General features: G+C 44.3%; 1 protein-coding gene across 1 annotated transcript; it reads left to right on the forward strand.

Annotated features, from left to right (window-relative positions):
- The first annotated feature begins 9170 nt into the window (after positions 1–9170).
- On the forward strand, positions 9171–21596 carry LOC142209749 (taste receptor type 1 member 2-like). Its single transcript, XM_075278791.1, has 6 exons — positions 9171–9206; positions 10177–10474; positions 13876–14631; positions 15628–15834; positions 19172–19292; positions 20668–21596. The coding sequence occupies exons 2-6, from the start codon at positions 10217–10219 to the stop codon at positions 21594–21596; spliced, it is 2271 nt and encodes a 756-aa protein (XP_075134892.1). The 5' UTR covers positions 9171–9206; positions 10177–10216.
- The last annotated feature ends 3659 nt before the right edge of the window (positions 21597–25255 follow it).

The following is a 25255-nucleotide window of genomic DNA, read 5'->3' on the forward strand; positions in this document are numbered from 1 at the left end:
TCTCCCCCTTCATCTGCCCACAGTTTCATGTTCCCCGTCTCTGCCCCAGTGTCATGCTGTTCTCTCCCCACCCCCTTCATCTGCCCCAGTGTCATGCGTTCCCCCCTCCCCTTCATTTGCCCCCCAGTTTCATTGGGCCCCCTCCATCTTTGTCCCCAGTTTCATGCCGTTCTCTCCCCACCACCTTCATGTTCTCCAGTGTCATGCCGTTCCCCCCCTCCCCTTCATTTGCCCCCCAGTTTCATGGGCCCCCTTATGTTCCACCTTTATATTTAATACAAAACAAACACTTACACTCACCTTCCATCACTCACCTTCCATCACTCACCTTCCATCGATCCCCCGACGCTCCTCTCTCCAGTCACATACGCGATTAAAGCAGGAGCTGTGAGTTCAGCTCCTGCTTAGCTGCGGCCCGGCTTGCGTGTGTAGGCGTGATGACGTCATCGTGCCTACACACGCAAGCCGGGCCGGAGCTTTAAAGTAGGAGCTGAACTCACAGCTCCTGCTTTAATCGCGTATGTATTCCAGCTCATCGGCGGACGGACGCCGATGAGCTGAAATCGTGACAGGCAAGTGCCGGGGGGCCCCCAGAGGCTCTGTGGGCCCCGGCACTTGCCCGACTATGCCGTGCGCTGACGCCGGCCCTGCTCATATGCACATACTAGAAAGTATGTTGTTATAGGACATGAAATACCTATTTAGGCTAAGGCCCCACGGACCGTATCTGCAGCACTAAAGCGCTGCGGGAAGAACTGCTGCGTGAACATATTGCGGTTCTTTCCGCAGCGCTTTTAAGAGAAAGTTCACAGTTTTCCTCTGCGGACTTCCTCTTAACATTATATCTATGGGAAAGCCGCAGGCGTTTCCATAGATATAAATGACATTCTACAATTTGCAAAGCTGCAACGGCTTTGCAAGTCACAGTGTGTCTGCGCTGCGATCTTTTCCACAATGTGCGGATGGGATTCGCATGAATCCCATCCACTTTGCCTGCACTGTACAACGCCACGATTTTTCCCGCTGCGGAGTCGTGGCGTTTCCAGTCCGTGGGGCCCCGGCCTAAAGGTGATTTTAGGGGTTGTTATGTGGATAGGCCATAAATATCTAATTGGTAGGTGGCCGGGAACAGTAGTCGCAATGTGGTGACGTCTCTTACGTGGTGCCTGCTGCTCCGGGATCAGAGACAGAAGAGAAGAAAAGCAGGGGAATGGGGTAAATATTAGTTTTTAATGTTTATTTGATACTGTAGCGGCACCAGAAGAGGGACATAATACTGTGAGGGCAACTGCAGGGGGAGCATCTACTGTGGGGGCAGCTGGAGGGGTACATTAAACTGTGGGTAACTGGAAGTGGTCATTAAACTGTGGGAGCAACCGGAGATGGACTTTATACTCTTGGGGTGACTATAAGGGGACTTCATATTATAGGGGTAGCTGGAGGGGGCCATTATACTATGATAGCACCAGGAGAGGAAATGTATAATGGGGGCAACTGGAAGGAGTATTTATACTGTGGGGGGGGGGGGGAGGGGCAATATGTTGGAATGGCAACTGGAGGGAACATTATACTGTGGGGCATACTATGTCAGGGTGACTGTAGGGGTGTTATACTGTGTGGGAGTGCAAAGAGAAATGGATAAGAATGTGCGGAGTAGCATTTTGGTGTTCATCGCTTGACTTCCCAGATCTTTCAGATCGACCTGCCTAACTCCCCGGCCTGCTTCCTCCTTCACTTGTCTGAGGTCGCCCGCAAGGCCTACCGGAAGTCAGCTTTTAGGCACCTGATTAACGCAGCTAGGGCCTGCATCCCGGCCTTGTGGAAGTCCCCTCATCCCCCGTCTCTTTGCCATTGGGTTCGCAAGGTGGAGGACCTCCAAGCTATGGAGGATCTCACGGCGTCCTTGCGCGATGCCTATGACGCCTTCCTTGGAGCTTGGACTCCTTGGATCCTTTTCCAGGGCTCTGACCAATACAGGTCCATTGTGGGCAGTGGGTGAGGTCTTGGAGTGGGTGTTTCCCGGGACTCCTCCCCTCCCCCCCTACCCCCCTCTCTTTTTCTCTTCCCCTTCTTTTCTATTTCTTTCTCCTCTCTGTTGACTTCCCTCTGTTTCTCTTTCCCCTCCCCCCTTCCCCCCCCTTGTCTACCTCTCGTCCCCCCCCCCCCTCCTCCTCAGGCGGTTTTTCTCCCGCTTTGTTGTCCCCCCCCTTTTTTTACTCTCCCTCATTTTTTGTATTGACTCTGTGTTGGCCCCTCCTCCCCCGTATTGTTGGTTGTGGTGAGGTTTGGCCTCTGATTTTGTCGGGCGACCCCGCTTATGGTCGGGTCCCCCGTGTTTTGCTATGTGTTTGTTTTGGATTCATATATCCTTTATTTCCTCTTTTATGTGACCTTGCTTTCATAAATAAAGAATTTATAAAAAAAAAAAAAGAATGTGCGGAGTCAAAATGGACAGTGCAACGCAAAATGCCTAAATAGCATATCGATCACCAAAACTAACAGCATTGATTGCTCAGGAATGGTGGGGGCTAGAGAAAATATCCAACTGTGCCGGAATCAGTGGAGCAGCAGCTATTAATAGATACTAAAAAACTGGAGTTGCTGGAGGAGGTGAAAGGTCCTTTATAAGTGCATCTAAATAAGTCTGATATACACTTTAGATATCTGTCATCGTGCTGCCCGTTTTCTCACAAAACAATCGGCCATTTTGAAATCCAACAATTCAATCCTTATCTTCTGTGACAGGGGGGATGTCCTAGAATGGGTCCCCAATTTTCTTGAGAACAGGGGCTCCCTCGATCCCTGTTTTATGGAAGAAGAGATGACCATGCTGGCAGCTAGCTTTGGCGATTTTTGGAACTTCTGTCCAAGTGAATGGAGAGACCCATCTCATCACTGCGGCAAGGTGGGGCTCACATCTATCAGACATTTACGGCAAATCCTTGGGACGTAGCCATATACTCCTAGAAGGAAATACCCCATTAGGTCACTTATTTTGGAGCGGGGAGCAGTGGGATCCTGGCGGTGCTTCTATACACAGTAATAAATATATCCTCAATAAGGAAGCAGTTGTAGTTTATGTATATATAAATGTAAGGAGCAGAGATTTTATGGCGGTACAGGACTCATTACAGAATCCAAGGTGCATTAGTCATAAACAAATTAGGATAATGAGGAAGCGGCGCTCGGTGCTAATAAGCAGGTAATGAAGAGATATTTCACTCCAAAAGCAAGGTACGATTGCGAAACTCCCGATCCAAAGGGAGCGCATTTACTTCATGTAGCACACGATATATATTATTTACAGAGATCATAAGGTTCACATTCCTCTTGCACAGCTCTTCATTTTTTTTTCTTTGCAAAACTGGGATCAGATCCAAATATTTCTCTTACATTTTTCTCTGGCAAACCTGCTGCAATGCACCTCAACCGTGTGAATCCCATTAGAAATTCTAAAGGGAGTCTGTCATCAGAACCCAAGACGTCGACCCAGCAGATAGATAAGTTAGTGTCACCCGAATCAGTCTTTACCCCTTGTGAATCGCTGCTGAGATATCAGATATAAATGAGCACTTTGAAGCCACAAAGGTGTTGTCGCTTACTTCTTTGGAGCAATGACAACACAAAGGATAACACTGTTGTCCATAATCCATCTGGCAGGGCTCTAGTTTGGCTCTGTACCTGATACTGTGCATTGTGGATTGCATCAATCTGACCCTCGGCTTGTTTTCTGGTCATCCTTTTGCCTGCTGATTCTGACATTGACAAACCCTTTCGGATTTGACCCCTGGCTTTCTCTCCTGATTCTGCCTCTGACGTCTTCTCCTGGATTTGACCCTTTTACCTATTCTCCTACTTCTGAATTGCCCTGTAGTTGTGGGTTCTGGGCTGGTTTCAGTTTGAAGAGCCTTTATTATATGTAGAGTTACTGTTTGGTGACAATTCAGTCCATCTGCCCTTGTGTCTGACGCTGGTGAAGGCGTCTGGGGGTCTGTCTCTGGCTCACAATGCTGTACTGATTTTAAATAGCTTGTACTACTGCTCACTGTTGTCAGCTGGTCGCAACCATAACAGATATGATGCCTTGATGATACCTACACCAGGAGACAAGGCATTTTCAAGGTTGCTATGGATTAACAGATGTGGGATATCGATCTCGGCAATGGATTCTAGATATGGACTATTGATCCGGGCAGTGGCGTTACTAAAGTCTTGTGGGCCCTTGTGCAATCTTTTGTCCGGGCCCCCTACCTCATCCCTACAGTGAATTCTTGATAGTGATGATTACGGGTACTAAGGAGTTTAATCCACCTTAGTGTGGTTAGGGGTAATCTGTGACTCTCCTTGGCTTATGGGCCAGATGGAAACTGCAATCTCAATACTGATGTCAGTGCTTATGGGCCTCCTAAGGCTCTTGGGCCCGGTACGTCTGCACCCTCTGCACCCCTCAAGTTACGTCCCTGCATCTGGGCAAAGATATGGAGTTCCTCTAAATGCTATTCCACATACACTTGTGTAGCCCTATGGAGGTGCAGAGGAAACCACTTTGTTTGGAATGTATTGTATACATAGTGAATAGTGGAGTGGATAGTGAATTATATGTATTCACAATGCAAAATACTTCCTTGCCCCCATACCTTACCATTCCTTATGGAATTTGGGCCTTGTAAAGGTTACATGTCTGTGGGGTAAGGAATTAGGAAAGCGCTCATGATCTGCCAGCCTTTAGATATAGCTAGTACTCAGTAGTTATGGGGGGATAGGGGGACTGAACATTTGGGGAACACATAAATGCAAATGATAACTACAAGTTTGCTGTAGTGTGGTAAGGGGCCCGTAACGTTTAATGCCCTGGGCCCCTGATCATTCCCACTCGCTCATTTACATAATATTATATAAGTTAGATGTTAATTATAAAATGAGATTTATTACCCGTAGTTCAGTGTAGAAATTTTGCAATGTGAGAGAATTCTCCATCCTGGGCTGGGGTCCAGAAGAGTAAATAACATCAATATTAATATTCCTCCTGACCAGAAACAAACTTTGACATAGTGGCAACAACTCCGAAAATTCAATGATGACCTTCAAGGTAGGCACAAGGGCAGATGAATGCAGCATCATGTCACTGTAATTTGCTGCCTGACACCTTGCTGACCAGCCAACTTTTTATCAATTACACTAGATCAGCAGTTTCTATTGAAGGTGCGCAGCTGTATTACAGCAAATAGAAGGAAGAGTTAAAATGTGACGGCAGACCTTCAATATAGCGAAAATGACCTTGGAATTTCCAATATCGGAAAAGAATTGTTAACGGAATGGTATCACTTAGTAGCCCCTTTGCCTATGAGCTGTTGGGGTATCACAAGGGTAAGTGATCCATTTGGGACCCCTCTATGTGCAGAGCTGTCACGGATTAGTGGCACCCACCTTGGCTCATCCATGGATAGTCAGGAGAAAAGAAAGTACACATCTCTGCATTCTATAGGTTTATGTATCAGGAGATCAGCGGCATCAAGAAGTGACCCCAAGACGTCACAGGTAGTGACATCACATGTTCTTTACCCTGGACGGCATTTGGCCTGTTGTGCACTATTCTGCACCCCTTGTCACAGTTGGGACCAAGGTTTAACCCCTCCCATGCTAAATCTTCATAGCATATGCCAACCACGTAACAATCAGTGGCGTAACTACAGGGGAAGCATCTGCCACAGGGCCCGGGACATTATGGGGCCCAATAGGCCCCTGATGGGTTTTTTTGTTTTATTTTAATAGGTCGTTACTAGAGATGAGCGAACACTGTTCGGATCAGCCGATCCGAACAGCACGCACCCATAGACATGAATGGAAGCACCTGGCACAGCGACTGGCCGCCGGCAAAGTCAGCGTCACAGGTGCTTCCATTCATTTCTATGGGTGCGTGCTGTTCGGATCGGCTGATCCGAATAGTGTTCGCTCATCTCTAGCTCGTTACCTCCTGGAGTTCAAAGTGTATACTATAGTCTTGTATTATGGTCAATACCACAAGTTTGAGGCTCTGAAGTTAGCGGATGTTTCTGTATTGAAAGAGAGGTAAGTTCTATCATTCACATTGAATCTATCCTATGTCTTAAAAGAGTTGAGTGCAAACAATCTTCTGTATAGCCAAGGAGACCGGACAAAAGACTGTATTTATATTGTACCGGGGCTATCTGAGGGTAACAGAGGGACGGTGTGTTGATGGTAAACAGACTCTGCTTATATATACAGGTTGTATAGTTATATATGTTTAGTTATATACAATGTCCCTAACAGTCAATTCAATGGCTGTTTATACAAATAACACAACATGTGTTGTTGGAAAGTAAATGGAAAGATTCCTTATGTAGACTAAGCATATGGTGTCGTGTTCTTCCATCTTTCTTATATCTCTTTATTCTAGTCAGTCTAACACTACATCACGCTGCTTATTTAGACTAGTTTTTCTACAGCTCCTGATCAGGGGCGTAACTAGGAAAGATGGGGCCCCGTAACAAGCTTTTCACTGAGGCCCCTTGCTCCCCACCTGGTATAATGCCCCTATACTGGCCCCACAAATTATAAAGCCCCCTTTACACCCTGTTTACTGATCCTTTCACACAGTATATTGCCTCTTGCAATATACTGCACTACAATTACTGGACCCATGCAGTATACTATCCCTATTACAGGCCCCTATACAGTAAGTACCCCGTTACTGGCCCTCATACAGTAAGTGTCCCCATTACAGGTTTTTCTGGGACTTATTAATTGAGAACCTATCCTGGGTGTCGGATCCCCCAGATTTTCAATTGATGACCTATTCTTACGATAGGAAAACCCCTTTAAGGGCCATAAATAACACTTCTTAAAGACAAACCTTCTCTGCTACCTCTTGTGTCACCCCCTCTACCTCATAGATTGTAAGCTCTTGCGAGCAGGGCCCTCAGTCCCAATGAAGTCACTTATTTCTTTGTAATGTATCTTTTTGTCTGTACTTGAACCCTACAAATTGTACAGCGCTGCGGAATATGTGGGCACTATATAAATAAAATTTATTATTACTAGTCGTAGTAGTAGTAGTAGTATGGATCCAGATCTCTGCTTGAGAAGGCTTTGTAGACTTACCTCTAGGCAGGGGTGAACCTGGGCTTTCTGCCGCCTGAAGCAGCGTCAGAAAGCCGCCCCCCCCCCCCCCAGGAGGAGCGGGGTCGCAAGAAAGGGGCGGGGCTGAGTGGAAGAGGCGGGTCTACAGAAAGGGGGCGTGGCCGAGCGGAGCGAGCGGCGTTCGCAGGCAGAGAGCAGGCAGGGAGAGGACCTGCTCTCTGTCTGAGTGTGAGGGGCGGCCGCTGGAGCAGCACTGCGTCCAGCAGGGCCGCCCCAATACACCGCTCGCTTCCTGTGTTGAGCTGCAGACACGGTGACGCTAATCCAGTCCAGGACAGCTTGTCCTGGACTGGCTTAGGTCAGCAAAAATGCCGCCCTCCCAAGGCCCTGGCATAGCGCCGCCTGAAGCGGTCGCTTCAGGTCGCCTCATGGGAGGTGCGGCGCTGCCTCTAGTGCACAAGTATCTGCTGTCAAGCAACTTCAGAAAGCAGGTCTATAACTATAATACATTATCAATAGTATCATTATTATTATTATTATTATTATATAGACATTGCATAACACTGTTATTAGATACTCTGTGAGAAGCTGTTACAGTATCTGGTTACTGCTGGGGATATCTGAGCACTGTATGGCGTTACTGATACTTAAGCAAATTCTGTGATATAAAGTTCGACCTAGTAACTGTGCAGTACCTAATTTCCCCTGTGGTGGCGCTGCAGAGGAATTCTATACTTACCTACAGGTTTTTTTAACAGCTCACAGCTGACCTCTGGGGGCTGAACAGTACCACACTTTGCCATTGGCTGAATGAAGAGGAAGTCCATGGGAGTAAGGATGGGCATACTTATTGGCCGAGGCGTAACATAAAGCTGCTAATTCCCAATACAAAATCTGTGGTAAATTATAATAGGGAATAGAGTCCTTTGGGTATTCCTGATAAGGTCAGAGTCGCTTTTATGACTAATTGACCAATAATTTCTGAAATTTCGTTGCACACAACTTGGTTTTCCAATGTTGTAAGTGATCTGCAGTGACTCAAGAATGGATGAATTTTGCAATAGGGGGATGTTAATAGACAACATTCTCCTTGGAAAGTTTGTGGTTTTGCCAAGTTATTCTAACTATGCTTCATCCAGTGGCGTAACTAACGCCATAGCAGCAGAGGCAGCTGCCACAGGGCCCGGGACATTAGGGGCCTGGTGACAGCCGCTACCGCTGCTATCATTATACTTGGGGGGTCTTTTCGGACCCCCGAGTATAATGATCGGCGGCCCGGGAGAGGTAAGAAACATAAAAAACACTGTTACTTACCTCTCCACGATCCGGGCAGGCTTCGGCCTAGTCGTCTGACGTCTCATGACCCCGGCCTGCGTCCCAGGTCATGTGACGTCTGGCGTCATTGAAGATGGACTACTTCGGAGGCCGACAGCGTAGGAGACGGGAGATAGGTGAGTAACAGAGGTTTTTTTTATGTTTTTCTCTCCCTGGGTCTCCGACCCTGGACCGTAAATCACATGACCATGGTCAGAGTTTTATCCTCTAGAAGTAACAGAATGAATGACAGCAAGCAGAGATCTAGAAAACGTGAGGAATTGATACAGAAAGTATATTGGAAAATTGTGCATCTTTGTATTGTATATTTGTTTGTCAATATTGGTCTGACAGTGGCCAACCCCTTTAATGTACACGGTAACGTGCTATGCTTCCGTTCAGCTATCCTCACCTTCATGCAAATGATACTTTTCATAAGCAAAGAATCCTCACAAACCAGTCGCCTCCCTATGTGTAAATGTAAATCCATGGATGTATATGGGCGGACGGACAGGGCGTTCAGGATACGCATAGAGACACTGACATTCTTCAAGCCAAGGACTTAGAGATAATGCAGGCTGATGGTTGGTCCCTGTAAAGATGGCAGCCAATATCATTACTCTGGGACTCATCCTGACCATCAAGCATGTTCTATCCTCTTGCAATGATGACAGCGTTGTGTCCGAGTTTGTGTCTCAGGGAGATTATATGATAGGAGGATTATTTAGTTTTCACGGCTCTGCGGCAGGCCAGAGTCCTGACTATATACCTGTTGTAGAGGACTGCTCCAGGTAAGATAATACAGTGCTTTTACTAGAAGTTTTTTTGCATAGCTTTAATACATTGGAAATTATTGATGAAAAAGATCTTCTACCGATACGTGTCTACAGCTCTTATATTGGTCACCATAGTGCCAACAGTATTGTATATAATCTGATCTACTGTAGCTGATCTGCTCTACATAGCTCTATTGTTATATCATATCCTCTACACTTAGGAAACGTATTGTATCTTCACTGGCTAAATTCATATTAAAAGGGTTTCCAGGATTGTTTTATTGGTCCATCCTTAGGAGAGGCCACAAATATCTCATGGGGAGGGAGTTTGGATGGCTATACAGTGCATGGAGCTGGAAGCCCTATATAGTGACCGGGCACCATTACTGCAGCTCCCATTGATGTTAATGGGAGCTGAGCTGCAGTACCAGTGCCTGGCCACTATACACTGCACTATTTGCTCCTGGCTCAGTGCACTGTGTAGTACAAGGACTTAACACATTCACTTACAGTTATTCTGTGCAGAGGACCAGTTGTGGCCCCCATACCGATCAGATATTTATTGAAAAAAGTCATGAACAAACCCTGTAAGTGCATAAACACATTTGTCCATTGCTCTTTGACTATCTATATTTACTAAGCTCTGAGGACAGCAGAACTGTGAATGCAGCTCTGGAGCATAATATATAGACTATAACTCAGGATGAGTACAATATGCATGATGTGATGTATTCACAGGGGATAAGTAATGTAATGACTGCACGGACTGCAGAATTGTGAATTCAGCTCTGGAGTATAACACAGGCTGTAAGTCAGGATCTTGTAAGTAAAGCATTTACTAAGTTAATAAAATGTATGATTATAAATAATAATAAATAATAATAATAAATAAATAAATAATAAAAATAATAATAATAAATACTTATCATAGATTATTATGCCCAGTTTTGTTTCTAAAAGTAGTTTTTTTTCTTCCTTTTTCTAGATTAAAAGTCAATATTGCGGGATATCGATACTTTCAAGTCATGAGATTTGCAGTGGAGGAGATTAACAATGATAGCAAACTTCTACCCAACATAACTTTGGGATATAATGTCTTTGACACTTGTTACTTATATAATAATATCCAGCCAGCTCTGAATTTCATTTCACGAGACTACATCATTGACCCTTCGAGGGGTTTTACACAATACGTCCCCAATGTGATCTCTGTGATTGGTCCAGATAGCAGTGATGCTGCCGAGACCACGGCCAACATTTTTAACCTACTGCTTCTTCCACAAGTAAGTCACTGATGTGAGTTGAGATCTTCCATCTTTTGTCCTACAGATGTCAGTGTTGGAATCTCTTCTTGTAGAACGCAACAAGTTATACCAGAAGTAAAATAGTGCCTCCTACTGGCTATAAAGGAGATACTACTTTAAGAAGAAGCTATGGTTTGGTAGATTCAAGGAAATAAATTTACAAATAATTTTGGTTTATGAGCAAGGTGGGATACATAATAGAACTACAGAAATTTCCAAATATACTCTTACCATTGGAAGTAGACTTTAAAGCTTACCTAAACTTTGAACATTTTTTGACTTTCTAGCTAAATTTGTGACGCTAATACATGTAATATACTCCTGGGTCCCAATGCTACCTACCCCAGAATAAATACAGACTCCAAAATAACTATATTCTAAATAAAAATAAACATCCACACCACCTTAATAGATTCCAGACCACTTACGTACACACCCAAGACAAGACTCCATACATACAGACCGAAGACAATACTCCATACATACAGACCCAAGACAAGACTCCATACGTACAGACCCAAGATAAGACTCCATACATACAGACCCAAGAGAAGACCCCATACATACAGACCCAAGACAATACTCCATACATACAGACCCAAGACAAGACTCCATACGTACAGACCCAAGATAAGACTCCATACATACAGACCCAAGAGAAGACCCCATACATACAGACCCAAGACAATACTCCATACATACAGACCCAAGACAAGACTCCATACGTACAGACCCAAGATAAGACTCCATACATACAGAACCAAGAGAAGACTCCATACATACAGAACCAAGACAAGACTCCATACATACAGACCCAAGACAAGACTCCATACATACAGAACCAAGAGAAGACTCCATACATACAGAAACAAGAGAAGACTCCATACATACAGACCCAAGACAAGACTCCATACATACAGACCCAAGCGCAGACTCCATAATATAGTGCCCCAGACCCTATAAATACAAACCCCAGACCAGGAAGCCTATATACACTCGCCCAAACAAATACAGATATCAGACCCTGCATGAATATTGTGTGTACCCCAGAATAAATATTGACCCCAGCTAAGATCCTAAAATTAAGATTTTAGAATAAAATAAGAACTCTAATACCACCCATATATGGACCCCAGGTCACTCCATCTTCTCCTCTGGCAGCTACTCCCAGTGGCTGCAGGACCTGCACATGGCTCATGGCTTCATCAATGGTCCTTTACTCCACTAGGACATCACGTCTTACCTAAACTGACAGCGAGAGCCTGCCCTGATCTATGTGCATCACAAAGACATTCCTGAACCTCTGACTACCTGATACTGTTGGACTCGTCTTCAGGTCTCCTTGTTCCAAACGTCAGTAGATTTGGAACAATTGCCACCAATAACTGTCACGGCAAGTTCAAGGTTTCCCCACAGACTTTTCTATTTGACAGTAATAAGCAAATTGAAGACCATTAAGGACTTTTATTTTTCTTTTTGCCTGTTCACGAAGGTAATATCTGCATAGTCTAGTGATCTAAACATGAATAATTAATATGTTATAGTAAATCTCCAACTTTTATCACCTTAATGTGTTTAGTTACAATGTTTTTAGGTACTTATTATATCTCTATTGTGATCAGATTTCCTGATGCAGAACTCCAGGTATAGAGTCAGGCTGAGTTCACAGAGGGTTTTTTGGTCAAGATTTTGATGTGGAATCCGTGTCAAAATCCTGACCAAAAAAAAAGGTCTCCCATTGAAATCAATGGGTGCCAGCCATTTCTTTTTTCCACAAGTAGTTTGTTCCATCTTACGGAAAAAAGAAGTGACATGGCTCTTCTTCAGGCGAATCAGCTGCGGACGTCTACATAAAGACACTCCCTCCTGGCTAGGCCCATTCATTTGGGCCTACTCCGAAGCGGAGTGCTGCGACTGGATCCCGGTGCACTGCAGCGGCATCCAGTCGTGGCTACCGTTTTTTTTGGTCCGGAATCTGAGGCGGCCTCTGTGTTAAATTCCGGACCAAAAAACTCCATCTGAACTCTGTTTGGAGCCACTGTCGAAAGTGCCTGCAGAATTGTCAGAAGGAATGGGTTTGCTGGGTGCCAGTATGCGAGTGCTATAGCTGTTTCTTTTGTTGGTTGCAGACACTCAAACTTTTATGGTTGAAGGGGTTTTCTAGACTTTTGATATTGATGGCTTAGAATTAGTATTGGTCATCAATAACAAATCAGTGGGGTGGACTTCATTGCAAGTAACCACCAGGTTGCTACCTCTAGGATTAGTCTCAGAGTTAGGCCTCATTCACATCTGCGTTGGTAATCCGTTCGGGGAAGTCCACATGGGGACTTTCACTGCACACCGCTTGCAAATGTGTTTGATAGTCCGTTCGGGGGGTCCCTATGCGGCTCCACGAACATATTACCAAGCACAGATATGAACCAAGGGATAGCCCCTTGCAGACGGCTTTCTTTATTGAACAGCATGGGCGGATGGATGTCACTCCCCCAGCAGTCGTTCTTTCACGGCTCCATTCATTCAATGAATAGGAGACATGGAAGCATGGCCGAAAAAACAAACAGGAATATCACCTGTCCTGAGTTTTGCGACCCAGACTGTCAGCCTGCACACTGATCCATGTAATACACAGTCTTGTGTGCGGGCCAACAGAAATGAATGGGTCAGTGTACTATCCGAGAAAAACCAAGATAGCATACTGAACTACGCCATAGTCATCTGCAAAGAGCCTTAGTGACTGCTGACAGGTACTCACAGAGACAAGGTGAGGGCAGACAAACGTTGTGCAAAACTGTATATTGGTATATATCATCTCAACAGGTTAGCAATATCCATTTTCCTACCCATTTTTTTAAGATTTAAATGAGTGACCTAAAAAGGCAAACTATTGCAAACTTCTTTTTTTTTGTGCAAACTTATTTTCTTACTCTTTATATCTAGAATTACGCAGGACTTTCATTCATTCCCTGATGTCTATAAATGGAATTCCAAGTTCTGTCTCAGAAATCCAACAGCTATAATTTTTTTTTTTTTTAGAAGTCCAGGTCCCTAAAACCCAAAATGACGTAATGAACGTAATGGTTGGTTGGATACCAGTGTAATATTTTAGGTATTAGCCATATCACTAGCTGTAAACACCATTCCTCACATTTCGACCCAGACAGAAAATGTCTTCAGATATATATGATAATTACTTTGTGCTTTTCTGCCGGCACAAAAACTCCCAAAATAGCAGAACAAGCCCTTAGTCTACATTCCAAGACTACAGCAAATCACCAGAGAACCTCCAGACCATAGGCGGCTGGCCAAGTGTCTTTAGTCGAGACGACACAGAACTGGGAAGTAATTCAGTTCAAATATTTGTTTTTGTACATTTATAGATCAACATTTTTGCTACCAGTAAGATAATGAGCGAGCTGAGGCTGCCGTCCTGTTTCCAGACCATTCCCAGCAGCAGGGTGCAGCAGCAGGCCATAAGAGACATCCTCAACCACTTTAACTGGACTTGGATCGCTGTGCTGGGAAGTTCGGATGAATATGGATACGAAGGAGTCCAGCAGTTTGTAGAATTCACATCCAATACCAATATCTGTATTGCCTATGCAGACTTTATACCCATCAAAGCATTGGGCGAAGAGGTGAAATGGGAAAATTCCGTATATAACATTGTCTCCAACATCTCCCTTATTAACGTCAATGTCATCTTAGTGTTCTCCACAGATATCGTCCTTCTGGAGTTCTTCAAAGAGGTGGTGGAACTGGATATTCCTTCCAAGATCTGGCTGGCTACAGAGACTTGGTCATTGTCTACAGACATTTATGATTTGCCAGATATAAGAAAATTAGGTTTGGTCTTGGGCATCGCTCTACAATATGTGAAGATCCCGGGATTTGATAAATTTCTCATGAATGTATACTATCAAAATAGGAGCAGTTTTGGAAAGTCAAGAGCAGAAGAAAACTGCAACCAGAAGTGCGATGGCTGCCTCAATACATCTCTGAGCAACTTTTTGGGTGACTCGGATAGAGTCAGCTTCAGCATCTATGCGGCTGTGTATGCAGTGGCACATGCCCTACATAAAGTGCTTGGTTGTAATGAAACATACTGCAAGATGAAAGAGGTTTTCCCATGGCAAGTAGGTGGCACATTAGTTGTTTTATCATCTATTTTGGAGCTATAACCTGGTCATCCATTTGGATCCATGGAATAGAGCCACAGAGCCTCAGGGACACTGTGTGCTGCCAAATGGTGTTCCAGCTTGTGCTGTATGCAGTGTCGGACTGCATTTCCTTGGGCCCACCAGATAAAATTATTAACACGCCCTAGGAAAAAGACCATAGTACCCTTCAAATTTGGATGTTCTGCTAGACCATTACCGCCTGGGTCCACAGGAGAATGCTCTGGTACTCTAGTGGGCCAGTCCAATATAGAAGTACAGTAAGGTCCCATATTACTTTATGTGCTCCCTACTTCAGCTATGTGTGTGAGGTTCTAGGCTGGTCATACACATTATATAGTTGTAAGTTGAACACTCATTTGTCTAACAGCTATCTCTCCTGACCACCCCATACACCTGCAAACTTAGTTCGGTCAACTGTCCATGTGTCTGGTAGCAGCTTATTCCATTCAGTAGAAAGAGGGGAGTAAGTTTTGGCCAAACACCTCTGGTGGAGGCTTACATCCGTGAGAACAAAAGGAATGAACATGTTCAAACCCAATTGTCCAATTGTATCTTCCCTGTAAGAGGAGAGCTGGTCAACCAGTGCCACCAAAACTGGCGTGTCCATCCTACATTGATGTAAGGTGTATGGCCAACCTTATACTCCCAATCTCCTGAACTTCCTTAGGTTCTTGCAATATAATCAAATTAAACCATTTTGCATTCCTTTTGTAGCTATTCTTGGCTTTGGCTCCAAAAAACGTATCAAAATCTGCAACAAAAAAAGCTGCATATCTGCAACGTGTGGCCTCGGTCTAAAGGGACTTTTCGACTACAGGAAACTATGGGACATATAATCTCTACTTACCGATGGGGGTCTGACTTTCCTACTTAGGAAGAAGGGCCTACAGCACTAGCAGATTTACTTTGCTTGCATTTTTACATTACTAATTGTGTTTTTGCTTACTATAGGTCACTAAAGCTCTGGGACAGGTAAACTTTTCATTGCTGAACAATGTGATAAACTTCAACATATATGGCGACTCACCTACTGGATATGACATTATCTTCTGGAATAGATTGGGTGGAACGACATTTGAGACTGTTGGGACCTATAGTGGTTCGGGAGACCTCAATATCCAGTCTGATAAGATAAATTGGCAAACAGAAAACAATGTGGTTAGTATATATGATGTCTGTTTATACCAAATGTCACACCCATAAGGAATTGTCCAGGATGTAACAAAATTTGGTCTTTGCTGGTATCTGACTTACTTCCAGCATCCATGATGTGACATACACGTGACCACTGTATACAATCACTAACATCAGTCGTCACATACCATACATGCGGGACATAAGCAGGGACCACCAGAGTGGCTAGAGCATTGAAGAGTACAGTTTATTATTTTATTTCTGTTCATAGTCAAATTTTTGTAAATTCTCAAGTGGCTGTAACTATTGGGAGAGTTTTTGGTCATTGACCTTAAATGGGTTTTCTCATCACCCTCTCTCACCAGTTTGCCGGCTGTCTTTTCTTCATTTTATGTATTCTTCCACAAATTGTTGGGTGGATTTGATTATTTGATGAACAGAACACTATGACGTATCTCACTAGATAGAGACATTGCCTTTACCATGAGATATAATTTATTATAATTACTAGAAATCTTATATAAATGCAGGTAAAATAATGTGCATAGTAAATGTATATTACATTACACAGGGTTGGAGAACACTAAAGCAGGGTTCACACAAGCGTCGGTGTCCGACAGCTAGTGTCCGATGCTAATGTCCACGTAAGATTTTAGTATCAGACACTAGTGGTGTCTGTTTGCAATTTGCATGATTTTAAATGGGACATCATGTAGTGTCCGTGGGTGTCCTTAAAGGGGCTCTATCATTGGGAAAAGTCATGCTTGCATAGCCTTTAGAAAGTCTATTCCACACCCAGAGCTATAATTGGTGGTTCAGTGGTAGAATTCTCGCCTGCCACGCGGGAGGCCCGGGTTATAGCTCTGCTTAGCCTGATGTAATTCCTGTCCTCTTACTGATAGTGATGGGGGCGCTGTCACAGCTTCTCTGCCCTGCTGCTGCTGTGGCAATCCTCACAGCACCCAGTGTCTGACACACAAGATGGCCACTGCCACACTTCTCCTTCCCTGGCTCTTACAGAATACTACTTCCTCTCCCTGCTATGACTATTTCCTGTTCCAGCTGCAGATCCATCCACCATAGTGTGTGTTGCTCTGGAGACCACAGCTCACTAGGACAAGTGATACCAGAGAACAACAGCTTAACAACATTACACAAATGAACACAAAATGAACATGACAACACATACAATCTATCATAACATGTAAGGCACTTATATGGCCAAATACCCATTAGTAACTCCTGTGAGGGGGTTACATCCATATATGTATATATCTCACAGCAGCCCCTGCAGCCTGTATTATGCCCCACAGTGGCACAATAGACTGTGGGGCTTAATAGAGGTTGCAGCGGGGCCGCTGTGGGGCATAATAGAGGTTACAGGGGCCACAGTGGACCCTTCAAGCTCTATTATGCCCCACAGTTGCACACCCATGAACTATTATTATACTCAGGGGTCTTTTCAGACCCTGAGTATAATAATCGGAGCCCCAGGGGAGGTGAGGGAACATAATAAACACTGTTACTCACCTCTCCGGGATCTGATGTTACTCCTAGCAGGCTTCGAGCCTATATGGTAATGTGTCAGACGTCACGTGGTCTGGGATATTACCATATAGGCCCAAAGCCTGAGCTAGCAGTAACATATAGGCCAAAGACTGTGGTAGCAGTAACAGCCTGTTATCATACAGGCCCAAAGCCTGTGCTAGCAGTAACAGGCTATTACTACTAGCGCAGGCTTCGGGCCTATATGGTAGTATCCCAGACCACGTGATGTCTGACACATTACCATATAGCCCCGAAGCCTGCTTTGATTAACACTGGATCCCGGAGAGGTGAGTAACAGTGTTTATTATGTTCTCTCACCTCCCCTGGGGCTCCGATTATTATACTCGAGGGTCTGAAAAGACCCCCGAATATAATATTAGCGGCAGTGGGATCGCAGCCTGGCCCGGGCCTATTCACTACCGCCGCGGCCTAAAGTACAAGGGGAAGCGGGGGCGGCAGTGAGCAGGTCCAGGTTGGTAAATAGGCCGCTGCCTGCTGGTAGATACTCCAGCAGGCAGCGGCCTATTATAAACCAAAAAAAGAGTTATTATACTTACCGACCGACCGCGCGCTGCTGCTCCCGCATCCTCTTCTCTCACAGGACGTCTGTGTATCAGCGTAGGTGGCGTGATGACGCCGCCTACGCTGATACGTAGATGTCTGAACCAGCGCAAGGAGAGCGGCAGCTCTCCTTGTGCTGGTTGTGAGGGGGGAAAAAAAAACGCCCGGGCTGCCGTCCCCTCGGGACCGCCACCCGAAGCAGGCGCTTCACATCGCCTCATTAGAGGTGCGGCCCTGTCCACACCTACCTTTAGTATGTAGATTGCCTCAGCAGTTTTTGAATAAGTCAGTTTTTATTCATACCCTAGTGTGAACGCCCCCTTACATCCTACCAGGACATACAATGAACTTGCAGTAAACTCAATGTTATCTTTGTGCTTACATAGTGAGATGAACCATTGTCCGAGCCTTTATCAGCAAGTTGCAATTATCTGATCTCTGCCACAGGCCCAGAAGAAGCCTTAACAGTGTCGCCAGGCCTCTCTCCATTAGTGGTGCTACCCATAGGCATCAGAGATGAGTGCCAATCTCTGCTGCCAGAGGTGTCTAGTGGAGATAGGTCACGGTGCTGCAAGGCCCTTGTCATCTTCAGTTGGCCACCGTCCCCTACCTCTCCAAGACTGGTTATTACGCCACTGCCCAGTACCCCTGCTGAACAGCTGTGTGAGGAGACAGTTTACTTAATTGGGTCTGAACTGCAAACAATTGATGTGAGCGGTGAGTTTGATGTCGCTGGCCTGTAAAGCAGAAGCCACACTCATGGTGCCCCGCTGATCTTCAACTGATGACTTATACTAAAGGATAAGACATTAATGAATAAGGCAGGAAACATCTTTTATTGTATCCTTTGTAAGCAAAGTCTGTACACTATATACAGGGGTACCTAAAGTCATATACAGTGCCCAGTTTTTGGTATAAATAAGTGGCTGATCAATGATGACTTTGTAAGGCTGTATTCATACAGAGTAACACCAGGCGTTTTTTGTGTGTTTTTTGCACATAGCGCCGCGTTAACGCGGCGTTAACGTGGCGCTACGCGGTGTTAACGCGGCGCTATGTTCAAAAAGCACACAAAAAACGCCTGGCGTTACTCTGTGTGAATACAGCCTAATAGATACATACATTGGATATCTTGAATGAGTGCATGGTATCGGGAAGTCTCCACATTGCTTTGCCATATTGGCATACTATAATAAGACGTCTTGATTAATGTAGATATAACTTATCCTTTCGGTCGTCTCTCTTTTTATAGATTCCTTCATCGGTGTGCTCGCCAGACTGCCTACCAGGGCAGGAGAAACAACAAAAGGGGCAATACAAATGTTGTTTTATATGTGTGAGCTGTGTGGCGGGAACTTATCTCAATAAGAATGGTTTGTAAATTTTCTGTCTTTGATATTCTTAATCTGGAACCACATTATTATTGTTTATTTATACAGCACCATTAATTCCATGCTGCTTTACATTTAGGGGTTTACATACAATACACAAGATGTACAAACAGATATAATACTAACAATGACCGACTGGCACGGTGGGGTAGAGGGCCCTGCCCGCGAGGGCTTACAGTCTATGGGGGAAGGGGGATAGAGACAGAAGGTGAGGGGGAGACTGGTCCATACATACAACCATCCCATCGATAACCTGCAACCACCACAAAGTTCTTCTAATTTCAGTTGCATTACATGGGTGCAACAAAGCAGATTTCCTTGGCAGAAAGATTGCCCCTAAAAGAACATATAAATGATTTAGAAGTGATTTTGGTGGTGGTAGGCTCCCCATACAGGCTCCCCATACAACCACGAGTAGTTTTGCTTCCGCTTTCACAATGTGAATTTAAGGATAGAGATGGGTGAACCTCCAAAGATCCATTTTGGTTTGGGTAGCTCAAGTCCCTGATTTTTTTCAGGTCAAACAAGTTCAGATAAAACCAGTAGTGAAATGATTGTACTCTGGGGTCTCTTCAGGCCCAGGGGATGTGAAAAAATATATAAGAAACCCCATTTATACTCACCTTCAGTTACCTCTTTTGGGTTTCCTCATGGAATCTGGTGCTCTCTCTCGGTCTCCTCAATGACACCATGCTTCCAGGATTACCACTTGGGTCTGTAATTGAGTCTCAATCGTCACGTGGACGCACCGAGTGTCATGACGTCATGATGCCGGACGTGGCTAGATGACTGCTGTGGCCCAATCAAAGGTCTCAGTGGTGACCCCAAGCGTATAATGTCACCAGGAGAGCATCGGACACCATGAGGAGGCTCAAAAGAGATGATGGAAATTGAGTGTAAATTTTCTGCATTTTTTTTTCACCTTCCCTGGGCCTCCACCTATTCTACTCTGGGGTCTAAAGAGTTCCAGTGTATACTATTTTACTGCAATGCATGTCATGACGGCCAAGTTTTTCCAAGGCGAATCACAAAAAACTAACAATTTAGTATATTTGGGTTGAACCCGGCACAGAACAAATTGGTTCACCTTTTAGGTCTACGAAAACAAAATGAGTACTTACAGCAGACAATTGCCGGTGTGTCCTTGCACTCTTTATGATGTATACTTGCACCATTTGTGATGTATACTTGCACCATTTATGATGTATACTTGCACCATTTATGATGTATACTTGCACCATTTATGATGTATACTTGCACCATTTGTGATGTATACTTGCAAGCTTGGGTGGGCTCACATTGTAACTCTATAATCCAAAAAAGAGGAACATTATTATATCCGTTTCTTCACTTTCAGGTACCTGTGAGAGCTGCGGTGCAGACCAGTGGTCCACAGAGCGTAGCACCTTCTGCTATAACAAGGCTCGGTACTTCTTGAAATGGAATGAAGTTATGACCATCTCCTTATTTGTGGCAACAATAGTGGGGATGTTGCTAACAGTGGTTGTTATTGTCACCTTCATTGTCCACTTATCCAGTCCCGTGGTGAAGGCTGCGGGCGGTAGAATGTGCTTCCTTATGCTTATATCATTGATGGTAGCCTTTCTTAGCGTCTTGGCCTACCTTGGAGAGCCTAGCAACATCAGGTGCATCATGAGATATCCAATATATAGCATTGCCCTCACCATCTGCTTCTCCTACATTTCAATACGGTCCTTTCAGATAGTCTGTATATTTAAGATGGCTTCAAAGTTGCCAGCCACCTACGACTACTGGGTAAAACAGAACGGGCAGTACATCTGTCTGGCCATCCTTTCCGGGGTTCAGGTTTTGATCTCTTGTCTGTGGATTTTTATTAATCCTCCTATTGTGTCTACAAAGCCACTGAGCTCAGATACAGTTCTTCTGGACTGCAGCCAGTTCGGATCTGTCTACAATATCCTTCAGTACAGTTATAATGCGCTTCTAAGTCTCATATGTTTTACATTTGCTTATATGGGCAAAGAATTGCCCAAAAACTACAGCGAAGCCAAATGCATCACTTTCGCCATGTTGATTTTTTTTGTGGTTTGCATCTCCTTCTTTACGGCTCAGCTTATTGATGTGGGTGAGTATGGCATCCCAATAAATGCAGGCCTGGCTTTAGTCAGTCTTATGGGTATAAATGGAGGGTATTTCTTTCCAAAATGCTATATCATCTTCTGGAAGCCTCAGTTTAATACCACAAAGCACTTCCAAACCACCATCCAGTCCTATACTAAGAGAGGGAGTGGGAGCACAAAGTAAGTTGTTCACATTGTGGTGGGATGTATTCCACGGGTGTTTCGTACAACATGGGGGAATTACTTAAAGGGATTTTCACCATATTTTAATTCGTAGATAAGGTTGAGCAAATCTTGAGACTTCAGGATCGATTTTAAAATCCGATTTCCGATCATTTTCCATTCGAACTCAATCCCAATTCCGATTCTAATGTAAGTCAATGGGATTTTTTTTAATGATCAAAGATGGGATTTTAAAAACGATCTTGTTCACTACACAGCGTGGAGTCCAAAAATTGAAGCCTCCACGATGTGTAGTGGTTAAAAAATCAGCAGGCTACTTAGTCCCCCTCCACTTACCTGCACAGAACTGCTGCTGCCTCCTCTCCTGATGTGTACACCGCTCTCCGGAGCTCCGGGCCGTTGTTCTCTCCTCTCCTCTCTCTCTTCGCATGCTGGCAGAGCACTGTGCGCGCCCCCGCCTCCCAGGCTAGTGTGACTGATGCTGGGAGAATGCGGGGCTTGTTGTGGCTTAGGAAAGTGTGGGCGGATACAGGGCAGGGAGACATGAGTGCATCACTCACGTCTCCCCTCCCTGTACCTGCCCACACTCTCCTAAGCCACAAAAAGCCCTGCCTACTCCCAGCAGTTACACTAGCCTAGGGGGGTGGGGGCGCGCACAGTGCTCTGCTGGCGTGCAAAGAGAGAGAGGAGTGGAGAGAACAACGGCCCAGAGCTCCGGGGAGCGGCAGCAGTTCTGTGCAGGTAAGTCGGTTGAGTGAATTCTGCTCCCGATCTTTTTTTAGGCGGAATCGGAACTTGATCGCGATCGTGAAATTTACTCGATCGCCAATCGGGATCGGAAAACCCTATTCGTAGACAATTAGCTGTTAACATTTTTGCAAATATAAGTAGTTAAAATTTTGCAGAGTTTTAAAGATTTTCTCTAACCATCTTGGTGGTGACAGTCTGTTGTCTTGGTCAGTTGTCAATGGATATGACCAAGAATGCAGGAACTTTCTATGGTCAGAATCCCAGCTATGATGTCCTTATTGTGGCCGGGTTATCTTCTCATATGGCTTATAACCTGGCCACAATAAGGAATTCACACCTTATAAAGTTATTGCACTCATGGTTGTATCCATTTTCAACTGATCACTGACAAGGTGGTTAGTGGAACCTCTGAAAATTTTTTAGTTATAGTTTATATTTGCAAAAATGTTTACATTTTAACCCCTTCCCTCTGTGGGTATTTTTTGATTTTCTTTTTGCGTTCACAGAGCCATATGAGGTTTTAATGTTTGTGGGACAAACTGCACTTTGTACTAGCACCACCTATCATTTTGTACAATGTTCTGGGAAACTGGAAAAAAATTCAGAATGGGGTGGAATCGGAGAAAAACTGTCTTTGTGTGACTTTCTTATGGGCTTTTTTTTTTACGGCGTTCACTGTGCATCCAAAATGACCTATCACCTGTATTCTATGGGTTGATATTATTCCGTTGATACCAAATTTATATAGTTTTATTTATATTTTAAGTAACCCTGTAAAAAAAAAACAACAATTTGCAAAAAAAATTTCTTGGTGTTGCCATATTCTAACACCTGTAACTTTCTGCTACTGACTTCAATTGAAATAGATGGGAAAGTTGGAAGGTGTTTTTTTTAGGTGGCTTCAAATCCAGTGTGAACAAAAAAAGTGGCAACAACACTCTACTAGTACCAAGAGCATTAGGCTGCATTCACACAGAGTAACGCCAGGCGTCATTTGTGTGTAATTTGTGTGTCTTTTACGGCCGTCATAAAACGTTTACATAGAGTTCTATAGGAAAAGACGCCGTCATTTACGGCCGTCATTTACGGCCGTCATTGTAATGACGGCTGTAAATGACGGCAGTAAATTACGGGCGTCTTTTCCTATAGAACTCTATGTAAACGTTTTATGACGGCCGTAAAAGACACACAAATTACACACAAATGACGCCTGGCGTTACTCTGTGTGAATGCAGCCTTACTGGTAATACAACCTGTTATAAAAATAGATGGTTGAGGTTCTTGGTTCTACATTTTTATCAAATTGTATAAGCCCATCCAACACGACAAGGTGACCTCTTATATTCATTCAGAGGTTTAGATCCAGAAAGAGGAGGCCATTGTTGTGAATGGAGTAAGGGCTAAAGATTGAAAATGGAATGAGGAGCAGTAAGGTCATGGAGAACTCAGGGGGGTTCAAGGAAGGGCCAGTGGGAGGGGTTACAGCTAAGTTTACAAAATAGAGGTGCAGTGCTGGATTAGGCATTACACAACAGGAGACTGAAGACTTAGCTTGTCCCGCCTGCCCCCTCCCTTAATATGTTTACATTTTGTCATGGCGGCGTGTACAGGAGGGGTCTTTGGAGGCACAACGGAGATGAAGGACTAAGGGGTCATCTCCACCCACTTGGTAGTACGGATGCTGGTGGGGAAACCAGAATGGACAACAAGTCCTGTGGTCAGGGTATCCAGGACGGAATTGCCCTCCGATGTCGTTGTCCCTGGGCTATGTGGATCACGGCTGGGGGTAATAATCGGAGGTGGTGGTGTCTTGGGGGTGGTGCCTTCAGAGGCCCCTCCTTCTAGGAGGGGATGTGATTCCTGGGTTCATGTTGCCGGGTTGGGAGGTTATTAAAACAGATAGTTGTAATTGGTATGTAAATGTTATGCAAATGGTATGCTGATATAATGTGATTTATGCTATGTTCGTGGCTATGGTAATTTAAAGTTTTATTCAAGGTGTTATTTAATAAAATGGCCTAATCTTCCAACCTTTGGTGTCGGTGTTATTGGGGTCCCACAGGTAAGACAGGTTGGAGGGCAGCCACTTGGGTCAGCTAGGTCATTTTTCATAGTCTAGGGAAAAGCGTCCATAATGTACAACCCTTTTAAGTCAAATTTGGCACTGTCCAGAAGAAACAGAGTACGCCAGGTGATCTGATGGTGTTCAATCCACACATATTATAATTTCTTACTTTTACATTGATCATATTTTTGTAAAAGTAAGCTGGAGAACTGATGTGACAGCAGAGATACAAAATGAATTTATTCAACAAGACGTCTTCTGGATCCAGACAACACAGTTTAAATAAAATGATGTACAATCTGTCATTCCTCTTATGGTTTGCCATCACAGTAGCCATGTCCTGTGACATCATCCAAAAACTCCACTATGACCCTGCTCAGAACAAAAATGATTTACTTGTGGTATGCCCTGTCTATATTACATCTGTGGTTATAGGACTGGTGTGATGTATGCTTTATTAAATATCTGAAATAACAAGAAAACTGTGATAGTCTTATTCTTACATTGGTTCTTTTACCAGGTTGATTGTGTCCTAGATATCTTGTCTTGTTAAGGCTAGGTTCACACTTGTCCTGGGCTCTCTGTCATTTGGGTCTGTTGGGGGCAAGTGAACAAAAAGGAGAACCCGTCCTCTAAAAGAGTGGTTACCCACGGACTCCATACACTATAATGGTGTCCACCGGTTGTTCGTCAGGTTTCCACCGATTTTATACTGAAAGTGGTGAAGAAAAAAGTCTTCCGTGCAGGATGTTTCTCTCCGTTGATTTTTGGTAAGGAGAATTTTCTAAGAAGACTCTGATGCAGATGTGAACCCAGCCTAAGGCTCTTGCATTACAAATGTACAG

This window comes from Leptodactylus fuscus, chromosome 6 (genome assembly GCF_031893055.1).
Source record: "Leptodactylus fuscus isolate aLepFus1 chromosome 6, aLepFus1.hap2, whole genome shotgun sequence".
Lineage (NCBI taxonomy): Eukaryota > Metazoa > Chordata > Amphibia > Anura > Leptodactylidae > Leptodactylus > Leptodactylus fuscus.